At 40.1% G+C, this 26,305-nt stretch overlaps 2 protein-coding genes across 4 annotated transcripts in view; one reads left to right on the top strand and one right to left on the bottom strand.

Moving 5' to 3' along the window:
• Window positions 1-8,743, bottom strand: part of LOC146560731 (protein kinase C epsilon type-like) — a 97,953-nt gene extending 89,210 nt beyond the window's left edge. The window contains exon 1 of the mRNA XM_085296145.1: window positions 7,687-8,743. Coding sequence (XP_085152271.1) covers window positions 7,687-8,034 — 348 coding nt within the window. The 5' untranslated portion in view covers window positions 8,035-8,743. The remainder of the gene's footprint in view (window positions 1-7,686) is intronic.
• An 11,298-nt stretch (window positions 8,744-20,041) lies between these two features.
• atrnl1a (attractin-like 1a) overlaps window positions 20,042-26,305 on the top strand; it is a 325,280-nt gene continuing 319,016 nt past the window's right edge. For 2 of the 3 annotated variants that reach the window (XM_085296143.1, XM_085296141.1), the window contains exons 1-2: window positions 20,042-20,518; window positions 20,602-20,885. In XM_085296143.1, the coding sequence (XP_085152269.1) occupies window positions 20,641-20,885 (245 nt within the window). In that variant the 5' untranslated portion in view covers window positions 20,042-20,518; window positions 20,602-20,640. Of the gene's footprint in view, window positions 20,886-26,305 lie in introns of all 3 variants that reach the window. The other variant, XM_085296142.1, reaches the window with a different exon arrangement.

Here is a 26,305-nt window from a genome sequence, read left to right as displayed (position 1 = left end):
TACTGCAGAACTATTTTGCGTCATGGGATAAGATCTTGCCAAAGGATAAAACTGTCCAAAAACCTTAACTCTCTGACGTTCCTTTGCCATGAATGAAAAGGCTATTGTATGTGCTGCAAGTGGGGAACTGTGTGGATTATTTAATGGAGTTCATAAAATTCATAAAAGATTAAAGGAGAAAGCATTATCAGATATGAAGAGACAACAAAAGTGTGTGAAAGCAGAAGCCACAGACATAGACAGGGGAGGACAGTAAAGCATTCAGGTGGGACATTGTGGGACAGTTCAATGTGTTCTCGTCCCAGGGTTTCAAATACATCCATTCTGTCACATACTGCTGGCATTACAGAAATACACGCAGGATTACCTTTGGTGTTGGTGCTGTGATGCACCGACTGCGGCAATACTGGTCTAATGTTTTAAAGAACAGTGGACCCTGGATTGAGTCCCAGGTGGGGGCTTTGTTTTCTGCACTTTTTTCCAATTTCTTTTCACTCATGTGTTTGTGTTTGTTGGTAAAGTTTAATAAGGTTTGTTTTAGCATGCAACACTCCACGATATTAACCCTACACACTGCAAAATGATGCTTATGGCCACTGACTGCATCTAAATCAGGGGTCTTGAACGCCAGGCCTCGAGGGCCGGTGTCCTGCACGTTTTAGATCTCACCATGGGTCAACACACCCAAATCAAATGATTAGTTCATTACCAGGCCTCTGAAGAACTTCAAGACATGTTGAGGAGGTAATTTAGCCATTTAAATCAGATGTGTTGGATCAAGGACACATCTAAAACCTGCAGGACACTGGCCCTCGATGCCTGGAGTTCGAGACAACTGATCTAAATGAAAAGCTGTGGTAAGTCTACTGACTCTGAATGCGCCTGAGTGACTTTTATGTGGCAAAGAAATAATTTTAACTCAATATCTTGATGAATTACTGGATAACACAATAACTGCTGAGTTTAGATAGAAAGCAGCCTGGGTTTTGTTTTGTTTTCTCTGTGCCTGTGGTTACTGGCTACTGACAAGTGGCAAGGCACCATCTGATATGTGTATCAGTCTGATCCTGACCCAAAAGATTTCCCTCAGCAACAATCAATGGGGCGGTCTATTCAGTTCTTTTAATTTATAAAGCGTGGATAGCCATGTTTAAGTTGAGCCGTTTGTCACCTTACACACAAAACAGACACTCACAGTCTCTTTATCATGCTGACGGATTCAGTTTCCTAATTTAACACTGATATTCATTCATTATTCTCATCATTTCTTTTAAATTAAAGATGTGTTTGAGTCCTATGGCCTATTTTTCATTGTCCCAAAATTTTTATATTAATTTCCATCCTCTATACAGCTACCACTGTTAGGCTTTTGCTCACTCTGAAATCACATATTTATTTTCTTGTCTGGTGTTTAAGCAATCCACACAACATTTTATTTCATCTCCTGTTTTCAAACCTACACTCCCTGAATCAGCAGCAAATTTCAAAAAAATGTAAGATGAATTAGTCTTGTATTCATTAGTATAAAGAGTAATTAAACTTGGAGAGATACCATCAGTCTCCCACCCCCATGGGGCCCCGGTGTTGGTAATACTAGCAGATGACACTGCAGCACTTACTCTAACACACTTTGGTCATCTAAACATAAAATGATGAGAACCATGTAGCTCCAGAAACAAAGCACAGACTGCATTTGTATGACACTCGGGGGAAAAGTAAGAAGTTGTGTTTCATGATTGATGACGTATGATACAAAAACAATCTGCTGACTAACAGTAAGTACTCTGCCTGAGTTCCTGGAAGACATGTTTGGGTGTCACAGACAGGTGGCACGGCTCTCCTGAAAAATACTGTGTATAATAAAACATCACTGTGAGGCAAACAATGTGCACATTGTGATTTGTGGTAATGTTCTTCTGACTTTCTAAGCAGTCTGAGTATCATTCTCCTAAAAAGATCTCATACTTCTTCAAGTCTGTCATATGCCGAAGAATAAAATAATAAGGTTCTTTTTTGTGTGGGAACTTACACAAATCTGTAACCGAGCCTGAGCCCAGAAATAACAAATAAATCACTCTTTGGTATAAGAGGGACTGTTTTAGTCTGGAGCAAAGTTAGTCTCCATCAACCTAACGATGAAATTTAGTTAAGGTTCCACTACTGATTTCACAGTCTAATATTATTATGGATGCATGTTATGCCATATTCTTGATATTTAAATAGATTTATTGTTTCCCTGTATGCATGATTGAAGAAATATTTGGAAAGATGTTACGGCCCTAGCGTAACGTAACAAAAGAACAAGTGGAAAAAATTTTATTCATTGACTTCGCACCAGATGCAGTCACACTGAACAAATCTCATAGTTCATAATATAATACAACATGACACAAAAAGATGTGGTACCATGTAATGCGATACGATACAATCCAATGGAATAAGATTGGATCAACAGACATGCAGGGTTGCTAGTTGGTACATGATACAGGACATGTTGGTTTACACAAGAGTTTTCTTTACAAGTTTCCTCTTTCTCACCACAATAAGAAACAACACATGGCCTCAGCTAATCAACTCACTGATTGGTGATTACTTCAGACCTGTATTGATTTCAGCCATAAGGGCAGCGCTAAGTGTTGGGAGTGAGAAAGAAATTCAGTCCAAGAAAATCATGTTTTGTTATTCTGGAATTATTTGATGTGAAGAATTGGTTTGAAGCTACTATAGTAAACATCAACTTTCTGAGCCTTTGCAATTCCTCTGCTTAAAGGATAAAAACACTCCACAACAGACTTATAGCTTACGTTAGCATTACTCATGAGGAAATTACACAGTCTTAGTTCCCACACGCCGTTATCTAGTTCTTCTTTGTCTAAGCTGACATAACTCTTGATGTAGCTTAAGTTGAGACATGTTCGCCCGTGGGAGTGCCTTAAAACAAGTGCAAACACAAGGTGCAAGACTCAGAGGATCAAGATGAAAAATTCCTGTCATGCTGATGAATGAAAATGGATCAGGCTGACAGCCGTATAGCACCTTTTGACTTAAAAAGCACCACTGCAGTTCAAGAAGATTACTATTTTCATGTGTAGTAATCTATATTTAGAGGTATACCTCTGCGATCTTTCTTGCCCTTTACTTGCATACATGGAGCTGGAGGCTGGAAAAAAGCAGCAAGACTAGCACAAATCACAAGTGACCGTACTGGAACGAGAAGGCATAGCGCTAGGTTACCAGCTAATGCTAGCAAACACTTTTAGTAAGTACCATTCATAAACTGTACAATGCACAGACACTAATAAAATATCACTCATCAAAAAACTGAAGGACAAACTTCTTGGATTAGCTGTGCCTCACATGTTTTTTGCAAGATAATTCATTATAAGGCTACAACGGAACGAAAGCACAAACGGTTCTAGTTTAGCAGCTAAAGTTATCAACAGTGGCCATACTGTTGGTTAACATGCGTTTTGATGCTGAAAAGTTGGGCATTTTCACATGAAAGGTCTGATTTGCCTTCAGGAGTCAGCCTTGAGTGGCTACAAGAGGAAACACACTTTTTTGGCTTCATTTTTGAGCTCTGGAGGTTGCCACTTGCAGGCTAGAGTAGCTTCAATAGTGTACCTTAAATGAGATTTGTCAATATGATGCTTTACTTTTTGCTTGATATAACAACTTAAGAAGGTTTAACAAAGACCTGAACTCGATAAAGTACTCTGTGTTTCATAATAACTAGCAGAAAGTTTCAACAGGCACATTGTGTAATACTACTACTTAATTTAACTGAATTTTATCTAACTTGAGTTACTAGTGAGTAGTGAGGAGAAAAGTCATAACAGCATCCCTGTTTGATTATTCCCTACATTCTACAACATTAAGGGCAATTAAATGTTTTTAATATAGCACCAGATTACAACAACAGTCATCTCCAGCTGCTTTATATTTTAGGCAAGAGAACTCCAACAATCCGATAATTCCTATGAACAAGCACTTGGCCATGGTTAATAGGTAGAACTCAGTTTTAACAGAAAGAGACCTTCAGCAGAACAAGGCTGTGTGATGAGCAGCCATCTGCCACGACCGGCTGTGGGATGAGAGGAAAGTGAAGACAGAAACAGAGGAGTGCAGAGAGACTGAACAACAAACAAGCGAGCAGAAATAAATGTAATGATATGAAATAGTGTAAATGCACAGGAAGTCCACCAGCAGCACATGTGATACAGCTCAGAAATATTTAAACCCATCAGAAGATTCACTGAGAGTCTCGTATTCCGAGTCCTTCTGTCAAGAACTTAATCTTAACACATAAGACTTCACACTCCCCCACAGAACAACCTTCTCTGTCCTACAGTGCAACATTCTGTAAAGGTTTCCATCCACTGCTTTCTCTCTTCCTGTCCTTCTCCCAGCTCTCTCTCACTGTGTCTAATGGACCTGATGGCCTCATCAATAATACAATCAACCAACTATTTGCTTCAGCGGCTTCAGACAACAATGGACGGCTCCCCAATGCTTCTGTGAATGTGTGCATGAGTGTCATGCATTTGGCCTAACTGCATCCACTCTTTGTAGCTCTGTTGTGGGTCACTGGTTCATCTAACAAGAGCACAACAAAGGCAACAGGATCTATATTGTGTGTGTAGCGAACCCTGTTGTGCATCTGCTAAACTTAGCTGCAGGACAGCAGAGTTTGGGTTGCAGAGATCCTGTAGTGTACAACAAAAGTGTGATCATCTTTGCACAGTTTATAAAGATGCGATCTGTGGTCTTTCCAGTAGATGTATCAATATACTGTATATCTGTATGTGAGAGTTGGATGAAACACCAACAGTGACCATGTTTGGAGTCGCTTCTGCTCACAAGTCCCTGCATCCCAGCATTTTGTCTTTAACCACCTTTCAGCTGCTCTTAGTGTTATGTGGCTAGCTGCTGAAGACAGTCAAGTTAGCTAGAGGAGCATGTAACAGAAGCAGAGCCAGACATTTCCCTTGGTTTGGTTCTCTGCACAGAAAACATGACTTCATATGAATCAGCATATTGTTCCATGTCTGCTGGATGTGTAAATAAGCAACTGTTCGCTAACACAGCATAACAATTTAATAACACACTATGTCACTTTCCCACTTGTTCATTTTAGAGGAACAAATAAACTAAGAGTCAAGGAAACTGATGTACCAGCTCATGGTAAGAACATGAGCTTCTACAATATAAATGCTGTTATAAATAGAAATATTTGTTTGTACTTTTGAATGTTTGAATGAGCTAGTGTCATGCTAAACTCTTATGCCCCATGTCATCTGCTCTGTTCAGTTGACTTGCAGGTTGAGATCTGCTCAATCCAACTTTGTTTACCTAGTTCACAGCAACAGTCATTTCAAGATCTCAAAGATACGCACAAGGTGTCCCATCGCTGCATTAGGAAATAGTGAAAAGGGTTTCATATTCCCAACTCGTCCTATACGGAGGCTTGCAAAGGACCATCTGGAATCACATTATAAGTCATTTAATGTACATCATCAGTGGTGAGAAGGTGAGTTTAAAATTTTAACCCAAGCACTGCTCTTCTTCTTTCACCATGTCTTTCTTCAACACGCTAAAATGCAAACCACAGTCTCTGCAGCAAAAACCTCCGAGGCTAAAAAAGAAAGTTTCTTTTAATGGCCACTTGAAGCTAGCTACAGAAGTCCTCACATGTTAAAATGTCCTAAATTAAAGCAGAACTAAATATTTTACATTCTGTTATGATAAATAGTTATGGGTTTCTTTGGGTGATGAGAATTTTGTATAATTCATCCACCTGGATACTGGTGCAGCCTAGACCTAGGAACATGGCTGCTTTGATTGACAGGTGTGCCCACACAAGGCTCTGTGGCCAGCAGCCGTCTGCTGAGCCTAACCTCCACTAACTGAAGTCACTGAAACTGACTTACTGGTACTGATGCCTTTGGAGTGAAATTATCTTAAAAATAATACTACCCAAAATAAAAAACTGTGTTTAGGTTTTTGTGAGTCAAACTTTTGTACTTTATTTTTAGGTTACTTAGCATTAATTACCCTGTCTGTACGTTGCACTTGTACAGTTTATAGATGCAGCTCGCAGACCTGGGCTAATAATTTAGCGCTCCACCAGCTCATCATTTCCGGATCCAAAAAAGCAGCATGTGGGTTTAGGAAACACTAACGCTGAGAGTTCAAAAGAGAGAGTCTGAAATCAATCTTTGACCATCTTTTATATACAGTCTATGGTCTTAATCTACTGCCACCTCTCCATTTTCCAAACGCAGCCTTTGTAGCTTTTTAAGACATCAGTTCTCTCTCTTCATCCACTAATGCTGCAGCACGTGCGCCAAGCACCATACAATAGGACACCGTGATGCATCTTGTGATGCCAGCTCCATGTGGCAGTATTTAACACACTGGGGTGGGGATCTTTCCCATAACTTTTCCATCTGAAAAAGCCAGTTGGAAAAGTTACTTTTTTTTCTTGGCATCCACACTTTACAGCTATCATTCGCTGCAAGTAGATGTTTACTTTCAATTGTGAACATGTCTAAAAGGGCAGGGCTTGAACTTGAAATCGAGATGATGAGCAAATGATCTTCACTTAATCTATTAGTTGACTCCCACTTGTTCTGAATATGAATCATTTATCAAGTTAAAAGCAATTAATCATTTATCAAGATAACACACTAAATACTGAGCGGTCAAAGCTTCTCAGGCATCAGGATGTCAAACCCTAAAACGATGCACGTTTATGGTGGGTCATTTTGGTTAACTGCACTTTGCTTTTGAAAAATGCACTCACTAGTTATTCATCTCTGCCTCTCTTCCACACTGCATCTTTTATTTTACTTATTTATTTATCTATTTATTTGTCCTGTCTCAAAGGGGGGTGTTGGGGTTTTCTCTCATTTATTGTGGAGCAGCCACATAAAAAACATTTTTCATCGCGGGCACATACAGCTCACGTTGATATCATGTTCCAGACAAAGGACTGATAAAAATCAAATTTCTGTTAGTGTAAAGAAGTTTAACTAAAAATGTAATCAATTAGGTATCTTAATATTAGACAAAAAGTGCAATTCTAACAGTATGTCTCAGTTTTTCTACATGATAAAAAAAAATGCTGCTGTAGTAAATGAAAGGAATCTGTGAGTGTGACTCTTTGGGATTCAATTTGGTGTATTGTAAATGGCCCGAGGGGAAGTCTTTAACAGTAGGAAAAGCTGTAAAACTTGTTAAAATGTATCCTCTCCTTCACATTTTCCAAAGTAATCCAGAACTGCTTTGTTTGACACCCCTGTTGTTGGGTCTTTAGATTATATATACAGCGCCTGGAGGTGACTGCTGTTGTGATTTGGCGCTATATAAATAAAATTAAATTAAAAACAACATTAGCTAAGCCTTCTGTATTATTAAGTGTTGGTCCTGTCTTATTATATAGAGTCTGTAGATTATGTAATATGATGGAACACACAGCTTGTATTTTTAGGTGTAAATCCCTGCAACTATATGACTACTTATAGTCTGCTTCCTGCCAGACTCCCGGGAGAATTGTGATTGGAAAAAGAGTGATTAACTGATTCATTGGAAAACTTTCCACTGAGGTCCGTTTGCCTACGACAGAGAAGGTCTGAGCACCTTGTTCGACTATCACTCCCACTGTGTGTGCTTCAGGTGTCTTACCCAGTCCTCAAAGTGCTTGCTGCTGTTCTGCAGGATGTCCTCGAATTGGATGATGCAGTTGGCCACGAAGTCGTCGTAGCCAATGGGCGCGTCGTGGAAAACTGATAGCTCTATCTTGCGGCCGTCGTGGACCTCCGTGATGAACTCGTAATTCCACGTGGGGCTGTTGGTCTTCTGCTTGGTGGAGGTCTGGCCCACGCGAGAGTCGTCCACGTTGAGGGCGATGTACGTGTCCAGGAGGAAGGTCTGAGTCTTGGGACCGACGGCGTGACGCAGGGACCAAGCTGTGGGTTTGAGGTCCAGAGCCTCGCGGATCCTGATCTTCAGCTGCCCGTTGAAGACCACCATGGCGATGAAACGCGCTTCCAGTAAAACCACAGGACACCTTTCACCTCAAACACCCCCAAATCAACCGTGCTTTAGCGCTTTGAATAACAGCTCCGTTCAACCGGTGGTCCTCCGGGCAGAGCGTGTTCCTTCCACTCCGATATGAAGGAGAGAGTGCAGTCACCAAGCACACCAAGCTGCTGTCGTGTCTCGAAACGTCTGCACTTGTCGATTATGCTACAAAATTTCCCCCCAGAAACTGAACTTCAGTGGCGGAAAAGCGACCGTTAGCCCGGGAAGCCTTCAGAAGTGCACGGAAGAAACATGAATAGCTACGGCGCACATACGAGCAGAGGCCCCAGATGTGATTCGCTCTGTCATGGTGTTTACCTTCGAGGTATTAAAAAGCTCTGTTAGCTGCAGCGGGGCTCCCTGGAAGCACTGGCCTGCGTTGCATTGCACCGTGCGGAGGGTGGGAGGCTCCAAATACCTGCTGCCAGCCGCCGCGGCGCACTGGAGATGTTCGAGCTGCGAACCAGACAGCGGCCGGTAACGACCGCAGCAGGGGCGGAGAGAAGGGGGGCGGTGGGTGGATGTGTCAAAACGGGCTCCTGCTGCTTGGTGCACGGCCTGGTGTCAGTCCAGTGCAGCTGTTTGAGCTCAACTTCCAGTGGACACAGCCTCCCGACACCGCTGTGTGTCTCCGTCTCTCTCTCGCGCGCTCTCTCTCTCTCTCTGGTGCAGGAAATGCGAAAAACACGTCAGATTTAGCGGAGCCTGATGTGACAGACGGGGGAGTGCGACGCAACCAAGACTGGGGCGGTGTTTAGGAGCAGCGGGGCTGGGGGGGAAGGTTGGATGAATATGAAGGCAGAGAAATAAAAGCCTGAACAATTCACCAAGGTGCCCTTGAGCAAGGCTAGGGCTGTATAAAGAAGCCAGTGCAGGTTTACACAGTAATAGGCGTGTGTGTAAAGCTGTTTTATTAATGCAGAAAAAAACAGGTGTGTGTGCAGAAAAACAACAAGAGTGTTTAATACTGAAATGTGGACGCCTAGCAGCATGTCTCCACTCATTTTGCTGCATGTCCAGGTGCAGAATTATGAACATTCATTCACTCAATAAAGGCCACTTGCCAAGGCCATAAAAAGATGGGACCTTAGGGGGATGAATGTAGGGATATGTGAGGCATGTGTGGAATTTAAAAGAGGTGACTGAAAGCCATGTTACTTATCAGCAGCATGATGTGTGCAGCACTGAAGAAAAATATAACCTAAAACATCTGCAGCCTCAAGTGGCTTTCACAGCATTAAGCAACATTTCAGTTTTCAGTTTTGGTTTACCAAGGATGCAATGCACAGATTGTGAGTAATTGCCTACTTTGCACCTGCAAGACTGCATTGCAAGATATGAATGTTTGCCAGGGCTCTAGCAGGACTCTAATTAGTTTTGCAAAATCGTGTCATGAGTCTTCATAGTTTCCATAGTCTTTAAAACTGTACCATCGTTGTTTGAATTCCTTCCAGGGTAAAAATGAAGCGGTGTGTTTGCAAGGAGCCAGACACAGCATGTGACACAGAGGAATGAGATTTTCTACCTTCTCATATATACAGACAAATGCTTTATATATTTGACACAGAACCTGCAGTCTGTTTCTCCCGAGGCACAGATGACAAATGTGATTTATGTGCAAGCTTAGTTTTATTTGGAATAATTGTAGAAGAAGAGTCAGGCGTCTGCTTCATTTAACAGCAGAAACTACAAGGTGACCGCATGCACGGGGATCTGTCTTAGTGCAGGAGCACACATACCTGACAGGCTCAGTACAACACCAAGAGTGATTCACATTTTACACAAGGGAAGGATGCATTTATGTGCAGATAGCATTTAGTGTTTTTAGCACTGGAGCAGCTGAAAACACTGACAAAATATCAGACTGGTATCAGTTTTTAATAGAGAGTGAACATGTTCTGTTATCTATTAGCAAATATGTAGGACAAATATGTAGGCTTTCACTGGCTTTGTTTAATGTGTTAGACAAAAAAAACCCCAATTTAACCTGTTTTGTTGACCTGTTTTCAAACAGCTGGTCTCTTTCTTTAAGTTCACTTTTGTTGAATACTTGTGCAACAACAGTTACAAAAACAGAGAACCTTTTTTTGTGATGTATCTTCATCTCTTTATCTCAAATATGAGGAAGTTTGAGAAGACTCCAAAATATCTTTACAATCTGCAGAACACAAGTGTGTTAGAGGCTAGTTTACTTGCCTCATTTAGGCCATGTTATGCAAAAGTGAACATTAATATACAGTGGGGGTGCAGATTGACTGAAAAAAGGTGGATATTGAGAAACACTCAGATGAGCAGGGTGAAAGTGATCTGTTATGCTTAAACCTTGAACATCACTGACCCCTGTTGTCGATTGTTTGTAATTTCAAGTTTCAGGCACCTCCCACCAGCTGCAAAAATGATAAACTGCACTGCTTCTGAGAGAGGACAGAGAAAGTAAATTACTCTACACTGTCTGTCCCAGTTTAATTCTCTTACAGCCTCTTACCATGGCCATTTCTGTGTCAGAAATACAAGAACTAGCGTATTACTATCATGATTTTTTTCAATGTCCTAGAAAATTACAAGGTGACTGAGAAATAAGACTTTTTCATATACTCATAATATACTGACCTAATGATTTCAAGAAACACACAGAGGTGGAACCATACTTGCATACAGGCAGGGAAACATTTTTAAGCCATCTTAGGTTTTTAATCCTCTGGTTTGTCAAATCAAATCAAATCAAATCAAATCACTTTTATTGTCACATCACATGTGCAGGCACACTGGCACAGCACATGCGAGTGAAATTCTTGTGTGCGAGCCCCACAAGCAACAGAGATGTGCAAACACAACAACACAAACGAGCAAAATACAAGAATGGCCAACCTGAAACTAATAAATATATGTACAATATATAATAGTGTATGCATTTCTGGATGTGTATACTAAATATTTTCCTACGTGTGTGTGTGTGTGTGTGTGTGTGTGTGTGTGTGTGTATACACATTTTTACAAATTAAATAGTAAAATTTTTTTTATTTTATTAAATGTTACACTTTGTTACAGTAAATGTAGAATATTAGCAAATAGTTTAAGATAAAATAAGGCTATGTGTGTGTGTCAGTTTAAAATGAGTTTGACACCTCTGATCTAAAAGAAGTGCATTGTTACTCATGTTACCAGTAGCTGTGTTAGCTTAATGTTGGCTTATCATTAGCTAATGTAACATTTGATTCCATTCAGTGCTAATGTTAAGGCAGCTTTACTGCATAAAGTCAAAAAAAAAAAGAAAAAAAAAGGGATGGAGCCACAACAAGGCCAAACACGTGGATATTATATTGGAATCTGGCCTTGTGGTTTGTTTAATTTTTAACAAAGGAAACAAAAAAGTCCAGAAACTAAGGAACCATTAATAAGAATTATAAGGTCAAATATTACTACATGTAGAGAGAGGGGTGATACATAAGGATCAACAGAGACTTGAATTATTAGCAAAGTGATGAGGACCTGACAAACCTTTGAAGATATAAAACAACTATAAGCTTTAAATATTTCTTTGAGTGAAATCAATCATCATCCAGATACTTTGGATGCTTTGAGTGTATAAAGACATACAACTGAAAGCAAATATGTGGGAATGTCAGCAGTTCAACAGCTGCAGAAAGATGTTATTTGCTGTGTCTAGCGAGCATTTGGTGGAAGTTCAGTCTATATTGTTATAGATGTGAAAACACAATTTTGTCTTCCAATTGTAGAAAAGGGTATGAAGCTTCCTTTTATGACTCTTTCAGCTGCTGCAGAGAGGAACGACTGTGGTCGGTGGTTGCAGCAGTGAATCTAATATTCTTCTTTTCTGTGGTTTTCCATCATTGTTTAAAAGGAACAATGTATTTCTGTCGAAAACTTCTCCAACTTGTTTTCTCATTAGCACATCAGCCAATGTGTCTCTGAGCTCTGCAGATAGGAATCAATCACACGCACAGGAAATCCCCTGGACTCCGGCCACGTCCTGCCCTCTTTCCCCTCTCACTCGGCCGGATCTAAATCAAACGAGCATGGCTTGGCAACAGTGGATAGGCTCTTCATCACAACTGTAACTATGGTCACACTAGGACAGTAACATCCCCATGGCTACAGGAAAATAACTGTCCTGAACATTTTTCCACTTTAAGTGGCTGCAGGAATGAAAGGAAAATTCTTTTTATGGATCAGAGAGGAAGTTCCCAACAGGAGAGAGGAGAAACTGTAGACTGTAGAAAGATGGAAAACTGATCTGAATAATTGTAGGAACTGTTACTAATTTGTTTTTATTGAATTTGACATATATTCCAAACATAAAACTTCACATCTCCAATAACAGTTCATCCATCCTTTCCCTAACTGCTTATCCAGCTGTGGTTCCTGGAGGCTGGGAGCTGAATGATAAATAATAAATTCATTAAAAATAATAAAACATGCCAATATTGTATACGTTTATCTAAAAGGAAAGTTTTAAGATAGTCTTATAAGTCTTATTGGAGCCTGATAGCCGAAGACTCTGCCCGCCACTCCTACTTTCAGAAACACGAAAACGCTGACATCTAAAAAAATTGAATAAAGATGTTTACATCTCTTTCTGAGTTGTTCTTCCCTTCCTGTAGTCGTACAAGTCAGTTTCTCCACTACTTACCTACTTTTACTGGTAAAACAGCAATCTTTCTGAGAAACTGAGAAATTTGATTTTGAAATGAAATTAAACAATTACTAGTTGAAACTAATCTCATTTTCTTACAGTTTATGACCCTGTTTTTCAGAGCGGTAAGTGTTTATTTACAGGGCAAGTCTTCTCTTCTCCTTTTCCAAATGATTGACACACTCAGTCACAGATGTCCTAAATCCATGATTTCACAGTCTTTTGTCATGCGTTTATTTTTCAAGAAGGGCAAAGAAATTAAACAAAGAGTCAATCATGACTTCCTCACATCTTCTGGGGGCCCTAAGCAGGATGGAAAACCCCACTCAGCCTCCAGTTAAGCCCTTCTGTGTCTTCTGTATCATTATTTTTTTTTATTCTTTTCAACTGGATATTGTTTGTGTTCCTCTATCAATCTTGAGTCTGAGTCTGGCTTACATCTGCCGAAAGTTGAAAAATATATATCAGCATTGAAATCTTTATACTGGGGGTTCTCTAAGCTCACAAGGACCGAGTGCCAAGTTAGGAAACCAACATATGATTGAAGACTTCACAAGAAAATAAATGTTTAGTCCATGTTTGAAATGTGTCAGGTCAGTGCACCAGCTGTATTTGTTAATGTCAGGGAGGGTTACACTGTTGTGATGGCTAGAAGGGCTGAAATTGAACACAGGGACACCATCCTAGCTTCAAATCACGCACTGACGACTTCACCTTGTCCTCGAGCTTAGAATAATTGATTCCAAATTAAACAATTGCTTTTCCCCTATCTTGTTGGTAAATTTCTATGTAACCTGACTTAGCAGCTACTAAACACCAGGGGGCACCAAACATCAATCTCATTTCTAACGTTTTTATTATCTCTTCCCAAGGACAATATAATTCCCCTTTCTTTTTTATTATCCACTCTCCCGCTGTACGTCAGTGTGTGTGTGTTTTAGTGTGTCTTCTTTCTTTTTTATGTCGGTGAAATGGCTGCAATAGCTCTCAATCTGTAGCCATTTTTGAGGCACATCTGTGTTATTAAACACCTCACAGCTGGTAGTGAAAAACATTAATATGAGCACGGAGAGGAAGCTGATGGGCAGCAAACCAAATACCAAATGCACCTTCTCTGTATCCTGCATGTCCGCATAATCCTTACTCATCCCTGTCCCTCCGCACCACTTAGTTATTGCACTGTTTAATTATAAACAAACTGTCAAAATCAATATTGGTTTATTTATTTTTTTCATTTTTCCCCTCAAAGTGGGTTTTTTGTGTAAGACAATCAATAATCCTACTTTGGCCCTTGGGGGGAGGTTAAAAACGATCTATAATAGGATTCAACTCAAGCAGCAGGAATAACAACGAGCCAAACCAATTTCCCACAGGCTAACAGTGAGGTTTAACACCACAGTTTGCTTTCCCTTGTAGCTTAAAACCATGAAATTTGAACACAGAAGTGACAGTTTGCGTTTATTAGGCCTTTCAGCCTAGAAGTGTTTTAAAAGAATGATGACATGTAACTTTCATTTGTATTTATTCACTCAGAAACATCACCAGGGATGAAAGCATCTAGTTAAAGTTACAACACTGACAGTCCTGACACCGCACTGTGACAATTAATTTTCTACTTCATGTCCTGCCAGAAAGTTAATGAATATGGATATGGAAAAGGTGCACACCCCCATATTCTTGACCTTGTCATTTATCTCATCTTATGAGGCGAAGCAGAACCCAGATCAGTATTCTCATCGGAAGACATTTGATAAATACTCTCCCTAATTTAGAAGCAAAGCAGATGGTCTTGTTGCTGGCAATAGAGTTGCGAAATTGGGGCAGAGAAATAAGTGTATGTCAGCAGCAGAAGCATCAGCATCAGCAAGGTGCTCTGTGAAGAGCAGGAGGTAGTGCTGCGTGTCCCAGGAGGGGTGTAGAAAGGGAAAAACCAGCCTGCAATAAAACAGCTGTTTCCGCAAGAAATGGCTGGCTGCCGGAATACCTGCTCCGCTCAGATAAAACCAAGTCCAAATAAGAGTTCTTTCTAAGCCAAATGTACTCTTTACATACCCGAAGGCACTAGAAATGAATTTGAATGTTCTTTTTTTGGTTTTTTTTTAAAGTAGGCTGTTAAAATCATTTAATGTTGTTGATTAATGTGCCTAGTGTGAAGTAACAAACCCACATAAAATCAGTCCCAATCATATGCAGCTGATGGATCTTTTACACTGTAAGATATACTCGGTGTTTTTGCTGAACACTGCAGGCTTTCATTTATCTTTTTCAGAGAGTCATCTTCTTTTTTTCTTCTTCTTCATTTTAAAATTTCCTAAATCAGTGAACACCAAAGTTTGGATGCTTGGTGTGCGGATCTGTTCCTAACCTCAACTAAACAGTTTCAAGTCTTGAGGTAAGTATCACTCATGTGAATGTTGCTCCTGAATGGCTTATGGGGATCATAGGAAATAAAAAAAAAAGCTCCAGAAAAGCATCTAAATTGATGTTTGCAAGCTGTTCTGGTGCAATAACGTCACCAGCTGTCTTATGTGTCAACTTACGGTAATTATCATTTAGGTTTAAGACATTTTTGCACCAAGTAAGGTTCTCAGACTCAGCAATTTCTTCTGAGCTCACTGTCTTAGAGGTTGCTCTATTTATATTTCAAAATAATATTTCATCAGTTATATTTGTATTAATGATATTTGTAAATGTCATCATGTAAGGTTGTGTTACATTGGTGCTAATTTAAGCGTTTGACCAAACAAAGATTTATTTATAAGTGAGTAGTCAAGGATGTAAAATGTGTGTTTTTGTTGTAGCCTTTACTCCTGGCCTATACTTTCTTATAGACACCTGCCACCACCAGTATGTGTGAGTGTAGTGGTAACAGTACTCACCTATGAAACTAGGGCGTGTGCACCTGTAGGTAGTAGGTCCATATAGTGTGTTTTAGACCCTTTCAAGAAGACAGAAGTAATATTATGTGAATGACTTATTTGTAATAGCTGAAGTCTGTGTGTGCTTTTTGATCTTTGACAGTTGCTCCTTGTCTTGTTCAAGCATCATCATGGTGTCAGTCAGCAAAATGTTTGTACTACACAGTCCCCGTGTGGTTTAATGTTACACAGGTGGACACTGATACTGGACCATAAGTAATGCATCACAAGAAGCATCATGATCACCCTCTGATAAAATTAATTTGTCACAACAGTGTTACAAGAACTTAATGTCATAAAAAGGATCTTTTTTAACCAAACTATGATATTTTCTTTGATATACACAAACTTAAAAAAGCAGCAAGTGAAAATCAAAGCAACACTGAGTGAAAGCAAAACTTAACTGTGGTCACAGATGAAGCTTGAACTCCAGTTCATGGTTGAAAGTCGGGTGTGTTCGTGTCACCTTCCTCCGTGGTCACATTTCTAATCTTTTTGTTGCTTCAGGAATGCTAAAAGAAATCGGAGCAGCAAATCTGGTGATCTTTCAGGTGGGAGACTTATTTAATTTAAAGCTGCTTTCTTTTTTATTTTGGCTACTTGGGGGAAAGATTAACTCTTGTTCTGAGTAGTTTTGTAAAGAAACTATTTTCTGTGTATCAAACTACACCTGCAGTTACTATGGAGGTTGTAGACACCCCTGTTGCTCTGGTCAGCTGAGCTGCTATGTTAGCTAGCTTGCTGTATACTTGTTGATGTAGATGTTGACATTAGACTGTATGGTCATATACAATAACCTATGGCTACAAAAAAGTCACACAGACTAGTGCTAAAGCCAACAACAGTAGCCCACAATCACATTGGTCAAGGTCAAATTTATTTATATTGCACATTTCAAACAGCTGATGCTGCACAAAGTGCTTAACAATGTAAAAATGGCATTAAAAAGCAACAATGTAATACAATAACAACAATAAAAAACAATAATAGGACAATAAAAGAATTAAAACACTAACTAAAACTAATTCAAATAAGACCAAAATGCTTGGGTCATAGTGTGTTAAAAGCCAGGGCATAGAAATGTGTCTTTAGTAATGATTTAAATTGCTCAAGTGTTTGTGCAGATCTAATATTTAAGGGGAGACTATTCCAAAGTCTGGGACCTGCCACAGAGAAGGATCTATCACCACGGGATTTGAGATAAGTCCGTGGGATGGACAGCATTAGTTTTGAGCTAGACCTCATGGTTTTACCTGGAGCATAGGCAGAGAGGAGCTCAGACAGGTAAGAAGGGGCTCGGGCATTAAGTGACTTATTAAAAACAAAAAGTAAAAGTTTAAATTGGATCCTGTAGGAGAAAGGAAGCCAGTGTAAAGAAGCTAAAACTGGGGTTATATGCTCTCTCCGTTTGGTACCAGTTAGCAGGCGAGCAGCTGAATTTTGAAGACGATGGATGATGGCCTGATCTAGACCATAATACAATGAATTGCAGTAGTCTAATCTGCAAGTAAGGAAAAGGTGAATAACACACTCAAAGACGTTAGCTGGGAGGTATGGCTTTACCTTGGCTAGCTGTCTTAACTGAAAAAAGCAGGTGAGCAAAACATTGATGACATAGGGTGGCCATGCTTTGCACGAGGTATGATCAAAACGTCCAGGTCCATAAAAATATCTACTTAAATCTGGCCAGTCTTATCTTTAGAGCTCTCATTGTAAGTGATGTTATGTCTCTGTGCGTCTGTGTTGGATCTCCCCCATTGTGCCAGAAGACCAACTCTTCAACTTGTTTTTATTTTTATTTTTGGGAAGTGGGTGAAGCTGAAGGGAGGAAGATCTGGGGTACAGCTGGTGAAAGAAGAATGTGCTGGTGTGACCCACTCCTCAGCTGTTGCAGCATGACCTGAATCTCATCACCAGCCGTGATCCTTTCACATGAAATTCAGGTCAGTTTGATACACTTGCTCTCTGCACAAGTTAGAAGTTTATGGTGAAATCGCTGAGCACACAGTATAAGTGGTCACAAAGGGACTTCTCTGCTAAAAACAGCTGAGAGAAGCTGTCTGTACATGCCTGAACAGACTTTGAACTGAATTACAGCCAAATTTTAATCAGGCAGGGTTTTTGACGTTTATTAACCTGCTGGTAAAATCTATATTCTCCACTAATTATTAAGAGTCATTTATGACCGTTTATGAGCTCTGTAGATGTTCCTGTTCCATCATCTGCTGACTGCTAACTTTGCCTGACTGTTTGTTTTGCAGGAAGGACAGTGTGCAGTGGATTTATCAGAGCTTGTATTATTAAATAGTTACATATTCCTGCTGAAAACAGCTTTTTGGTGAGGGCAGTGAGATCGAACCTTGCAGCAAATAAGCTGTAAACCCCAAAACTGCAAGATCAAAGATACTCACAAAGCTGCACAGTTAGTAATAATTTGGAGTCCTTTTTTGTATTACACACCTGAACACAGAATACCCTTAGCTTTTATGTATTAGTATAATTTAGCCAATAAATGCATTTTTGGCAAATTTTGTCCGTGCCTTTTTGTAGCTGGGGAAGACATTTGGATACAAATAACTCACTGCAGTGTTGAGACTCACCTTGTTAAACACCAGGTGTCTACACACATATGTAACTGCTGTAACCAATATCTCAAGTTGAAACAGTGTTATTTTCTTCATCACACTGTGGCAGAGTAATATCTTGCTTTAGATGTTTCGGTTTGAGGATTATCGTCTTTTGGCTTGCTGCATGGTTTTTCTGAGCCCTCGGGGAACGCAGATGCAAATCTTGGCTTTGTTTTTCAAAAGCACCGCGTGGCTCTAAAGAACATCTTTGTGTCTTTAAAGCCTTCAGAGTGAGATGGAGTTATAAATCAGGCAGACAGTTTGGGGAATTAGGCCTCCGTTGTGTCAGTCCGGTTTTAATGTTGCTGTCATATCTGTCTTTGAATCGACTCAGATGCATCCAAATGTGTCCAACCAATGCACCGAGAGCTTAGGTGGAAAGAAAGAGGTTAGTTTCTTATTTGAAAGCATCTTTTCTCAGCTGTAGATATTTTGCACTTTAAATCAACACTGATTGATCTCTGAAATAAAAGGACAGACTGTAGGATTACACATCTTTTACTGTTTCCAGCTGGTTTTGAAATGTACGATACATAGATAATAACTATTTGAGTAATAAAGTGTACCAGTGATTGCTAGAATGAATTCGGTGGGGGTTGTTATGCTGTCTCTAATTTGTCTCGGGGCAATTGTTCTAGAAAAAATTACCATTTTGCTGCAGTTTTATTAGCGATCATTCCCCGCGGTTACCCTTTCTCATGATACGTTTCTGTGAAGGCGCGAGTGTGTGCGTGCGTGAAAAACTTCTGTCGAAAATGAGTAACAAAATTGGATTTTGACATTATGGTTGAATTTACTCAGCCTTGAAAAACTAAACAGCCAGTGTTGGATTTTGCTGAAAAGAATTAAGAGCTTCTTTGAGTAACCAGAAAATTAGCTATTTTTTTCATCAAAGACACAAGAAATAATAGAAAGACAATCATATGGATAACAGACTTTCAGCCTCACTGGGTAATGCTGTGGGTAATAACGTGTCCTTTACAAGGCATGCATTTTGTTTTGACATAAGCAGCACACATATACAGTGTGCATGAATATCCTTGGTGGCCTAATTACTGGATATCAAGGTCATTCTGCATGATGTCCAGGGCCAAAAAGGTCCACATTCACAACACTTCTTCTAGATTTGCTGGGGGAATATCAGGAGACAGCTGGCGGTCAGGAAAATGCAGAAAGATGGTGGGTTTTCCCTGTTTTCCTCCAAAACATGTGCAGTTTTTGTTTTACTGGCGAAGTTTGCTGTAGTTGCAGATAGCCAAAGATTTCAGTGATCAGTGACACTGAAAAAAAGCTACAAGAATTAAGTTTCTAAATGGAAGAAAGAAAAATAATTAAAATAAATGTAAAGGAACCCCTATACCCGATTACTTACAGTACAGCACATGGTGCATTATTTTTGACTTGGAAATACAATAACTCTCTCTCTCCACCCTCTCTCTCGCTATCTCTGTATAGATTTAGGTAAGGAAAGTAGTGTAGGTATGCATGCCATCGGGATAATTATTGTAAAAGGAAAATATTTCTACTGTGCGCAAAATGTCTTTCTTCATTCTTCCTTCTTTCATTGTTCGTCTCGAACATGCGCTTCAGGTGTAGAAACGCGCTGAGATAGTCGGTGTTGCAGACGAATGTCACCGGCTTTGTCTCTGCTGCATGCCGTTTAAAGGGAACTGCCCCTTTAACCGCGTGGCCGTACTGCTCATGCTCGGGGCTTTGTGCTGGAGTTTCCCCCTGTCAGAAACTAGCTGTGTGGACTGAAGAGCGAGAGCAGCAGGCAGGAGAAAGAAGCAGAAGAAGCGACGATCCGGGGGGAGCTGCGGCTGTCGCATCCTCGGAGGAGGACAAACCCGGGCAGAGGGGAGGGCGCGTCTTTGTCTGGGAACACATCCAGCAGGAGAGAAGCGCACGGTCGTCTGAGCTCCGTGGTTTGATTTTATCTCCTGGATTACAGCTTTTCCCCGCTGAGAGAGCATCATCCGGTCACGATCGCTTGTATTCATTGGAAACTGCACACTGGAAGTTATCTGGAAGAGTTGCTTGGACGCGCGTAAGGGGGCTTTCGATGTGAAAGTGGATGAATACGAGAGGAAATGCGTTCACGGGCTTTTTAACGTCGGAGCAGTTTCCATCAAAGTTTCACCTCTTTGTCCCGTCCCGCAGCTTCTCTCGTGCAGCTCGGCATGTTCTGACAGCGTAACTGCTGTTTTCCTGCGCCTTTCCCACAGGCGTCACAGGTAAGCTGCTTGAGCCAAGTGACACCTCAGCTCATGACAACACATCACCTCACAGCCTAACGTGACGGCTCGCTTTCTCTCAGCTTGCAGCCTCCGAAAAAACAAGTCTACCCGCGTCCATCATGGTCCTTGTTAGCGGGACACGTCTGCTCACCTGGACCAGGTCTTCACAGAGCAGGTCCCGGGAAGTGTTGAAAATATACCTGGGAATACTGATGATGCTTCATCTCGTGGTCCACGCGGAAGCCTCCTCGGTGTCCAAGTCTTGTGATAAAAGCTGTTTTTCAGGGAAGTGTATTAACGGGACCTGCGTGTGTGACCACGGCTGGGTCGGGGATCAGTGCCAGCACTGTCAGGGAAGATTCAAGTAAGTTGGTCGACAGCTTGCGTGAATTTACAGTTCAAATCGTACCTGTTGTACTGTTTCTCATATCACTGTTGTGGTGATCAAAGGCCAAAACATGCAGGGTCTAAACTCTGCTAATGGTTACTACATCTTCTTTTCTTTGTAATATTAGTTAACTAATCTCACTCTTCGGGGATTAAGTGTAAAATGTTCACCTGCGTTTAAACCCAAGCACTGTGGATGATACTTGGCTCTATTGTCAGAGTGTATGAGGGTAAATTAATGCCACAGCAAAACAAAGACTGAGCACCCTGATATTATGCATTCATATTTTATGTAAAAAATTGGTAGAAGTTGGTAGACAGGAATATTAAATGTAATCTACAATAGTAAGTCATGGTTATGCATGAGTGTAATGTACTGCACAGCTTTGTTTGGTTTGGTTGGCTACATGAGTGTAAACATATTTCTAAAAGGAGGACATTAAGTTTTAAAGCCCAGAAATCAGACTGGTCACTGCTTTAGAGCTGCTGGCACGAGTCTCATACAGCTGGCATCAACCAAGTGATTCAGTGATGCCTTGCCTGTGATGTTTTCTGAGACAAATTTGATTTGGTTGCAAAGCTGAATTTTGAGTGCGTTTGAGTAGTAAGTGAAAAAGTAAGAAGCGACCATACTTCTTGAGAAAACTTAAAGCTGACTTAAGACGTTAAGTTCTGATTAACGTCTCCAGAGAGTCTGAACGGGTTCTGCTAAAATATTTATAAAGACACAAGCCTGACCCGAAAAAAAAGGAAGAGAAGAAAAGAATAGGCATTGTTTTGTAGAAGCACTAATTAGTACAAACCACTGTCACCTGCTCAGCCACAGGCAGGAGAAGATGGTACAACCACAGAATACAGTGCTAGTGTGTACTCTAGAAAGGATTGCAGCAACAGTTAAGTTTAATAATACATCCGAGTGGGGACATACGTGTCTGCGTGCATGTGTGCAAAAAGACAGTATGCAATAATTTCAAATATGGTTCATACGGACCACATGTTTTTTTTTTTTTTTTTTGTGTCACTTGCCCAGAACTGGCACCAGAGTAGGTCCCTGGTACACCTGTCTCAGCGGGCTGACTTGATCATTTGATCTCTTCATCTTCATACATGTTCTGAATTGTTCTTAGTCTGGTTTCATTGGGAAACCGTTACAGGAGAAAAGGTGGAGATTCAGAGAGGGTAAAGAAATTCCAGCCCCACAACTCATTCAGTATTATATATAGATATGAAAACATCCCTTCTGAGAAGTTTAGGTGTAGAAACATAATCTGTACCACTGTATTTCATAGCACATTATCTTTTAATGCATTAACGATGTAGTAGTAGACTGCAACTGATTTTTTTTTTATTTTAATCTTTTGATCTTATGCTGCATCTATGTTCAGCAAAAAGTTTTTAAAGGTACAGGCAATGGCACATGCATATTTTGTCATTAAAATCCCTTTTAGTATTGCATGTAATGAAACCTCTAATAAGTGGAGCCAAGTGAAGAATGACACTTGGAAGGGAAATTACACAGCAAAGAGCAGATACTGGGGGGAAAAGTCAGTCCACCCACTGCCTGTTCAACTGGTTTATTCCCTCTTGACTTTTATAGCAATATGGAAGCCCCACATCACATATGCATGATGATAAAAGTGAAACATTTTATATGAAAACAATGTGTTTGCTGTTCATAAAAGCACACTAGTATAGTCACTGATGTCTAGGTCAGGTTAGGCAGGAATTGCTCTGCAAAATGCTTCCAGCTACAGAACATTATTCTGATAAGCCTTCCTGGGGAGTTTGTGTACGTGACAAAGAGGCAACTTAATCAAATGTTAGATTAAAAGTCTTCTATAAAGGAGGTGTTCCATGCTTGACTTAGAAAAACTGCTTTAGGTATCATAAAAAAACAAACAAACTTGGAACAGATATCCCCCTCTCTCTGCCTGGAGAGCAGCTTAAATGGTCAGATCCCCTCTCCCTCCTTGCTCTGTGGCAATATTCACCCCTCATATCGTCCTGAAGGAACAAGCATACCTTGTCACGGTCACCTGCAGCCTGCTCTGTTGAGTATGGATGAAGAAATGGCAGGATATCAGTCTGGTATTTTCTCTCTAGAGGACAGTATCGATTCCTCAATCAATACGAATGTTGCAAGAGCACTGGGCAAGACAAAACTGCAGGGATGAGCTTTTCTTCTTAGCGTCTGCTTGATATCATTCACTAATACAGAGTGCTTCTTATATACAAGCAATGGGAAATGATGGGAGTGCTCGATTAAAAAGGTAGAACAGCTGTGCCATCAAATTGCCCAATGAAGTGAAAGCGTATCATTGATGATAGTTCTGAGCTATCAGTCTACAGCATGTTTAACCCTTACATGACCACTTTACAAGTATACAACTAATAAGGGCTTGCTAAGCAGAGGCTTACGGTGTCAGGAGGTCCCTGCAGCAGATTGCATCTGTTTGGACTGTTTACATTTCTTGTTTGAATGTTTATCAGCTTGCTACAAAGGTCACTAAAAGACAAGAAAGGGACTCAAATGAGTACAGAGAGACTGACATGACCATAAAGAAAGAAATAATGATTGTAGAGAGACACGAGCTCACTACAAAAGGGTGCAAAAAAGCAAATAGATGAAAATAATAAATGACCACAAAGAGATAGTAAAAACGATACAAAGAAAAGACAGCTAAAGTGACCACCAACAAAGAGAACAGTTTACAAAAAAAGAGCAAACACAAATAGCATAAATTGGGATTTTCAGGCAATAAAGACACAGATGAAAATGGCCCACCCGCTATATCCTAAATGACCGTAGACCACAGGGAGACCTAAATAACCACAAGGAAAGACAGATTTATCGCACGGAGATCCTAACTCATGAAAAATATGAAAGAAATGCAAAGAGATGAAAATGATGGATGTTTTTTTTCATTAGGAAGAAGCCGTGAAGCGAGACTTTTAAACACGGCACGTCTTAAATGAAGGTGGTGGCATTAACCGATAAACACACTGAAGATGGTGATTTAATGGCATAGGAGGTCGTTACATATAATGGGGACACAACTATGTGGGAAGTGACATGCGGGGAAAAATTGCCTGCATCTCGGGCTTTATACGGCATTTATTCTACTGCCAAGTGGCGATTAAAAAGTGCCTACTGTGGCTCTCTTTATCCTGTTGCAGGTATGGGCTTAATTAGAGTTGCTTCGCATGACTGACAGTTCAAAAATAATCCTTATCTATGTTTGACCCTAAGTTCATCCACTGTATGAAACAAGCTGTTCTTTGCTCCTTTCCCACTCTCTTTTAGTCAACTTTGGCTGCCCCTTGCAAACAAAGTTTAAATGGCAGGTGAATAGCTTACAGTCAGTGATATAACCACATTAGGGATATCCTCTCTCACTGATCTTATACAGAGGCTAGAGTAGAATAAAAATTGTCTGAACACTGAGCTCAGACATTTGGCATCAACTTGCACATATCCTAAAATAATTATATGAAACTTCAGCCATGTTTGATAGAAGCATCCACCAGTGTAGCAGGTTATGCATGACAGAAAACAGGAGAGAACAAAATAAGATCCTTTCATGATACACATCTGATGTCAGAAAAGGATTAAAATGACCATGAAGTCTTGATGTTACTGGAGCGGTGGGGGAGTGGGGTACATTTACAGGCCTATGCCTGGGCGCCACTGACTCAGGCTGCTCAAGATGTGACTGTTGAGTGACCTTTGACAACAAGTTTCTAAACATAATAATCTTCCCATCCTACTTGTATTAATGTCTAAAATAAAAGTGGATGGATGGATTTCAAAACCTTCCTTTGACCACTAGAAGCAAGCCTCATTGTCATGCACTGTAATTAGCCCTGTGTATATATTTTACACATTGTACCTTAAAAATGGACCGATCCAGCACAATGGAACCTACTGTTTAGACTGTAGCTATTTTGTTCTGTGTGTTTTTTGGAGTCAGAAGTATTTAAAGGATGGAGTGCTAATTGGAGTGGAGTGCAGCAAATGCTGCATCTGTAAAGCATATGGGTGCATATGGGTACACCTGCCAATTAGTGGGAAATAACAGATAATTAGTATCCCAGAGTTTCACTCTGAGACTGGAGCACAGACGTCATATTGTCACATACTTCCAAGGGATCCAGTTTAGTTATGGAGATGAAGTCTAGCAGACAGCTACATACTTGCCAGGACTCTAACTTTAAACCTCACCAGTATCCAAATGAAAGAGTTTAGTTCTTATGAATAGGGAAAAATGTATCAGGGTGTAAAAATGTTTATTTCAACAGTTATTTTAACATGGAAAAATAACTATTGAAACATTTTAACGTGGGAATCTATGGAAATTTAAAGTGGCTATTTGAGGAACTGCAGTTTTCAGTATTTCGACATTATCTTCATTTTCCAGCCTTGGAGGTTTTGCATGGAAATATAAAAAGATACCTTAAAAAAAGACTTCTAATTTTAATTTGTAAAGTGAGAATGTGTCTTTATGTTAAAGTTTTCATTTCTAAATCATCTAATAAGGGAGCAGAAAGACACTGGAGGTTGCTTCTTGGTATTATGAACAAGCTGTTGATAAGTTTCCTTGTAAACTACCTGTATTACAGGAATGCTCTCTCCAAACAGCTGTATTATCTAATGAAATTCACTGTTTCATCAGCTGCATCTAATAGTGAGGACAGACTGAAGGGATCTGTGCTGGTCTGCTTTGAAAATGCTCTATAAAGCTAAAGCTTTACTGGCCATTGGATTGCAGTTGGATGAGACACACACACACACACACACACACACACACACACACACACACACACACACACACACACACACACACACTGTACTGTGCCACATAGATAGATCCAATAAAGGAGAAATAGGGAGACAGCTCTGCTTGTCTATTGATTTAAGGCATATGTGTTCTGTTTGGTCTTATTGGTTCACAGTATCACTCTTTGTTTTCAAAAGGTATTTTCTCTCTTTATTTTTTTCTGCTCTCCTGTTGTTTTTCTTTTGATACAAACTAGATAGCATCTTTTTCCCCACCTACAGCACACAAAAGCATACTTAAAGAAGTCATCAGCCATCAAAACGCTTAACTTTAAAATCCAATTTTCTTTGATGAAATGGTTTTTATAACATTTCACAGCACTACAGTTTCCAGTATATTTTAAGTTTGTGAAGCTTTATAACATCTTTAAACACATTGTGTTTTCTTTTGTGTTGGTTTGCAGTAATCTATTTCTGTCAGAGCTTTCTATCACAGTGAAAGAACTCATCAAAGATCTATCCAAGTCAACATGGTAAAATTGTTGGCCAATCCTTAAGCTCTTATTTTGAAAGTTCAGTTCAAAGTTCACTAACAACCTAATAGGTCCAGTCGCCACCCT

The sequence above is a fragment of the Mchenga conophoros genome, linkage group LG13, assembly GCF_057382185.1.
Source record: "Mchenga conophoros isolate Kocher_MC1m ecotype Shallow Benthic linkage group LG13, M_conophoros_male_GT1.1, whole genome shotgun sequence".
Lineage (NCBI taxonomy): Eukaryota > Metazoa > Chordata > Actinopteri > Cichliformes > Cichlidae > Mchenga > Mchenga conophoros.
This window is presented reverse-complemented; position numbering and strand designations above follow the sequence as displayed.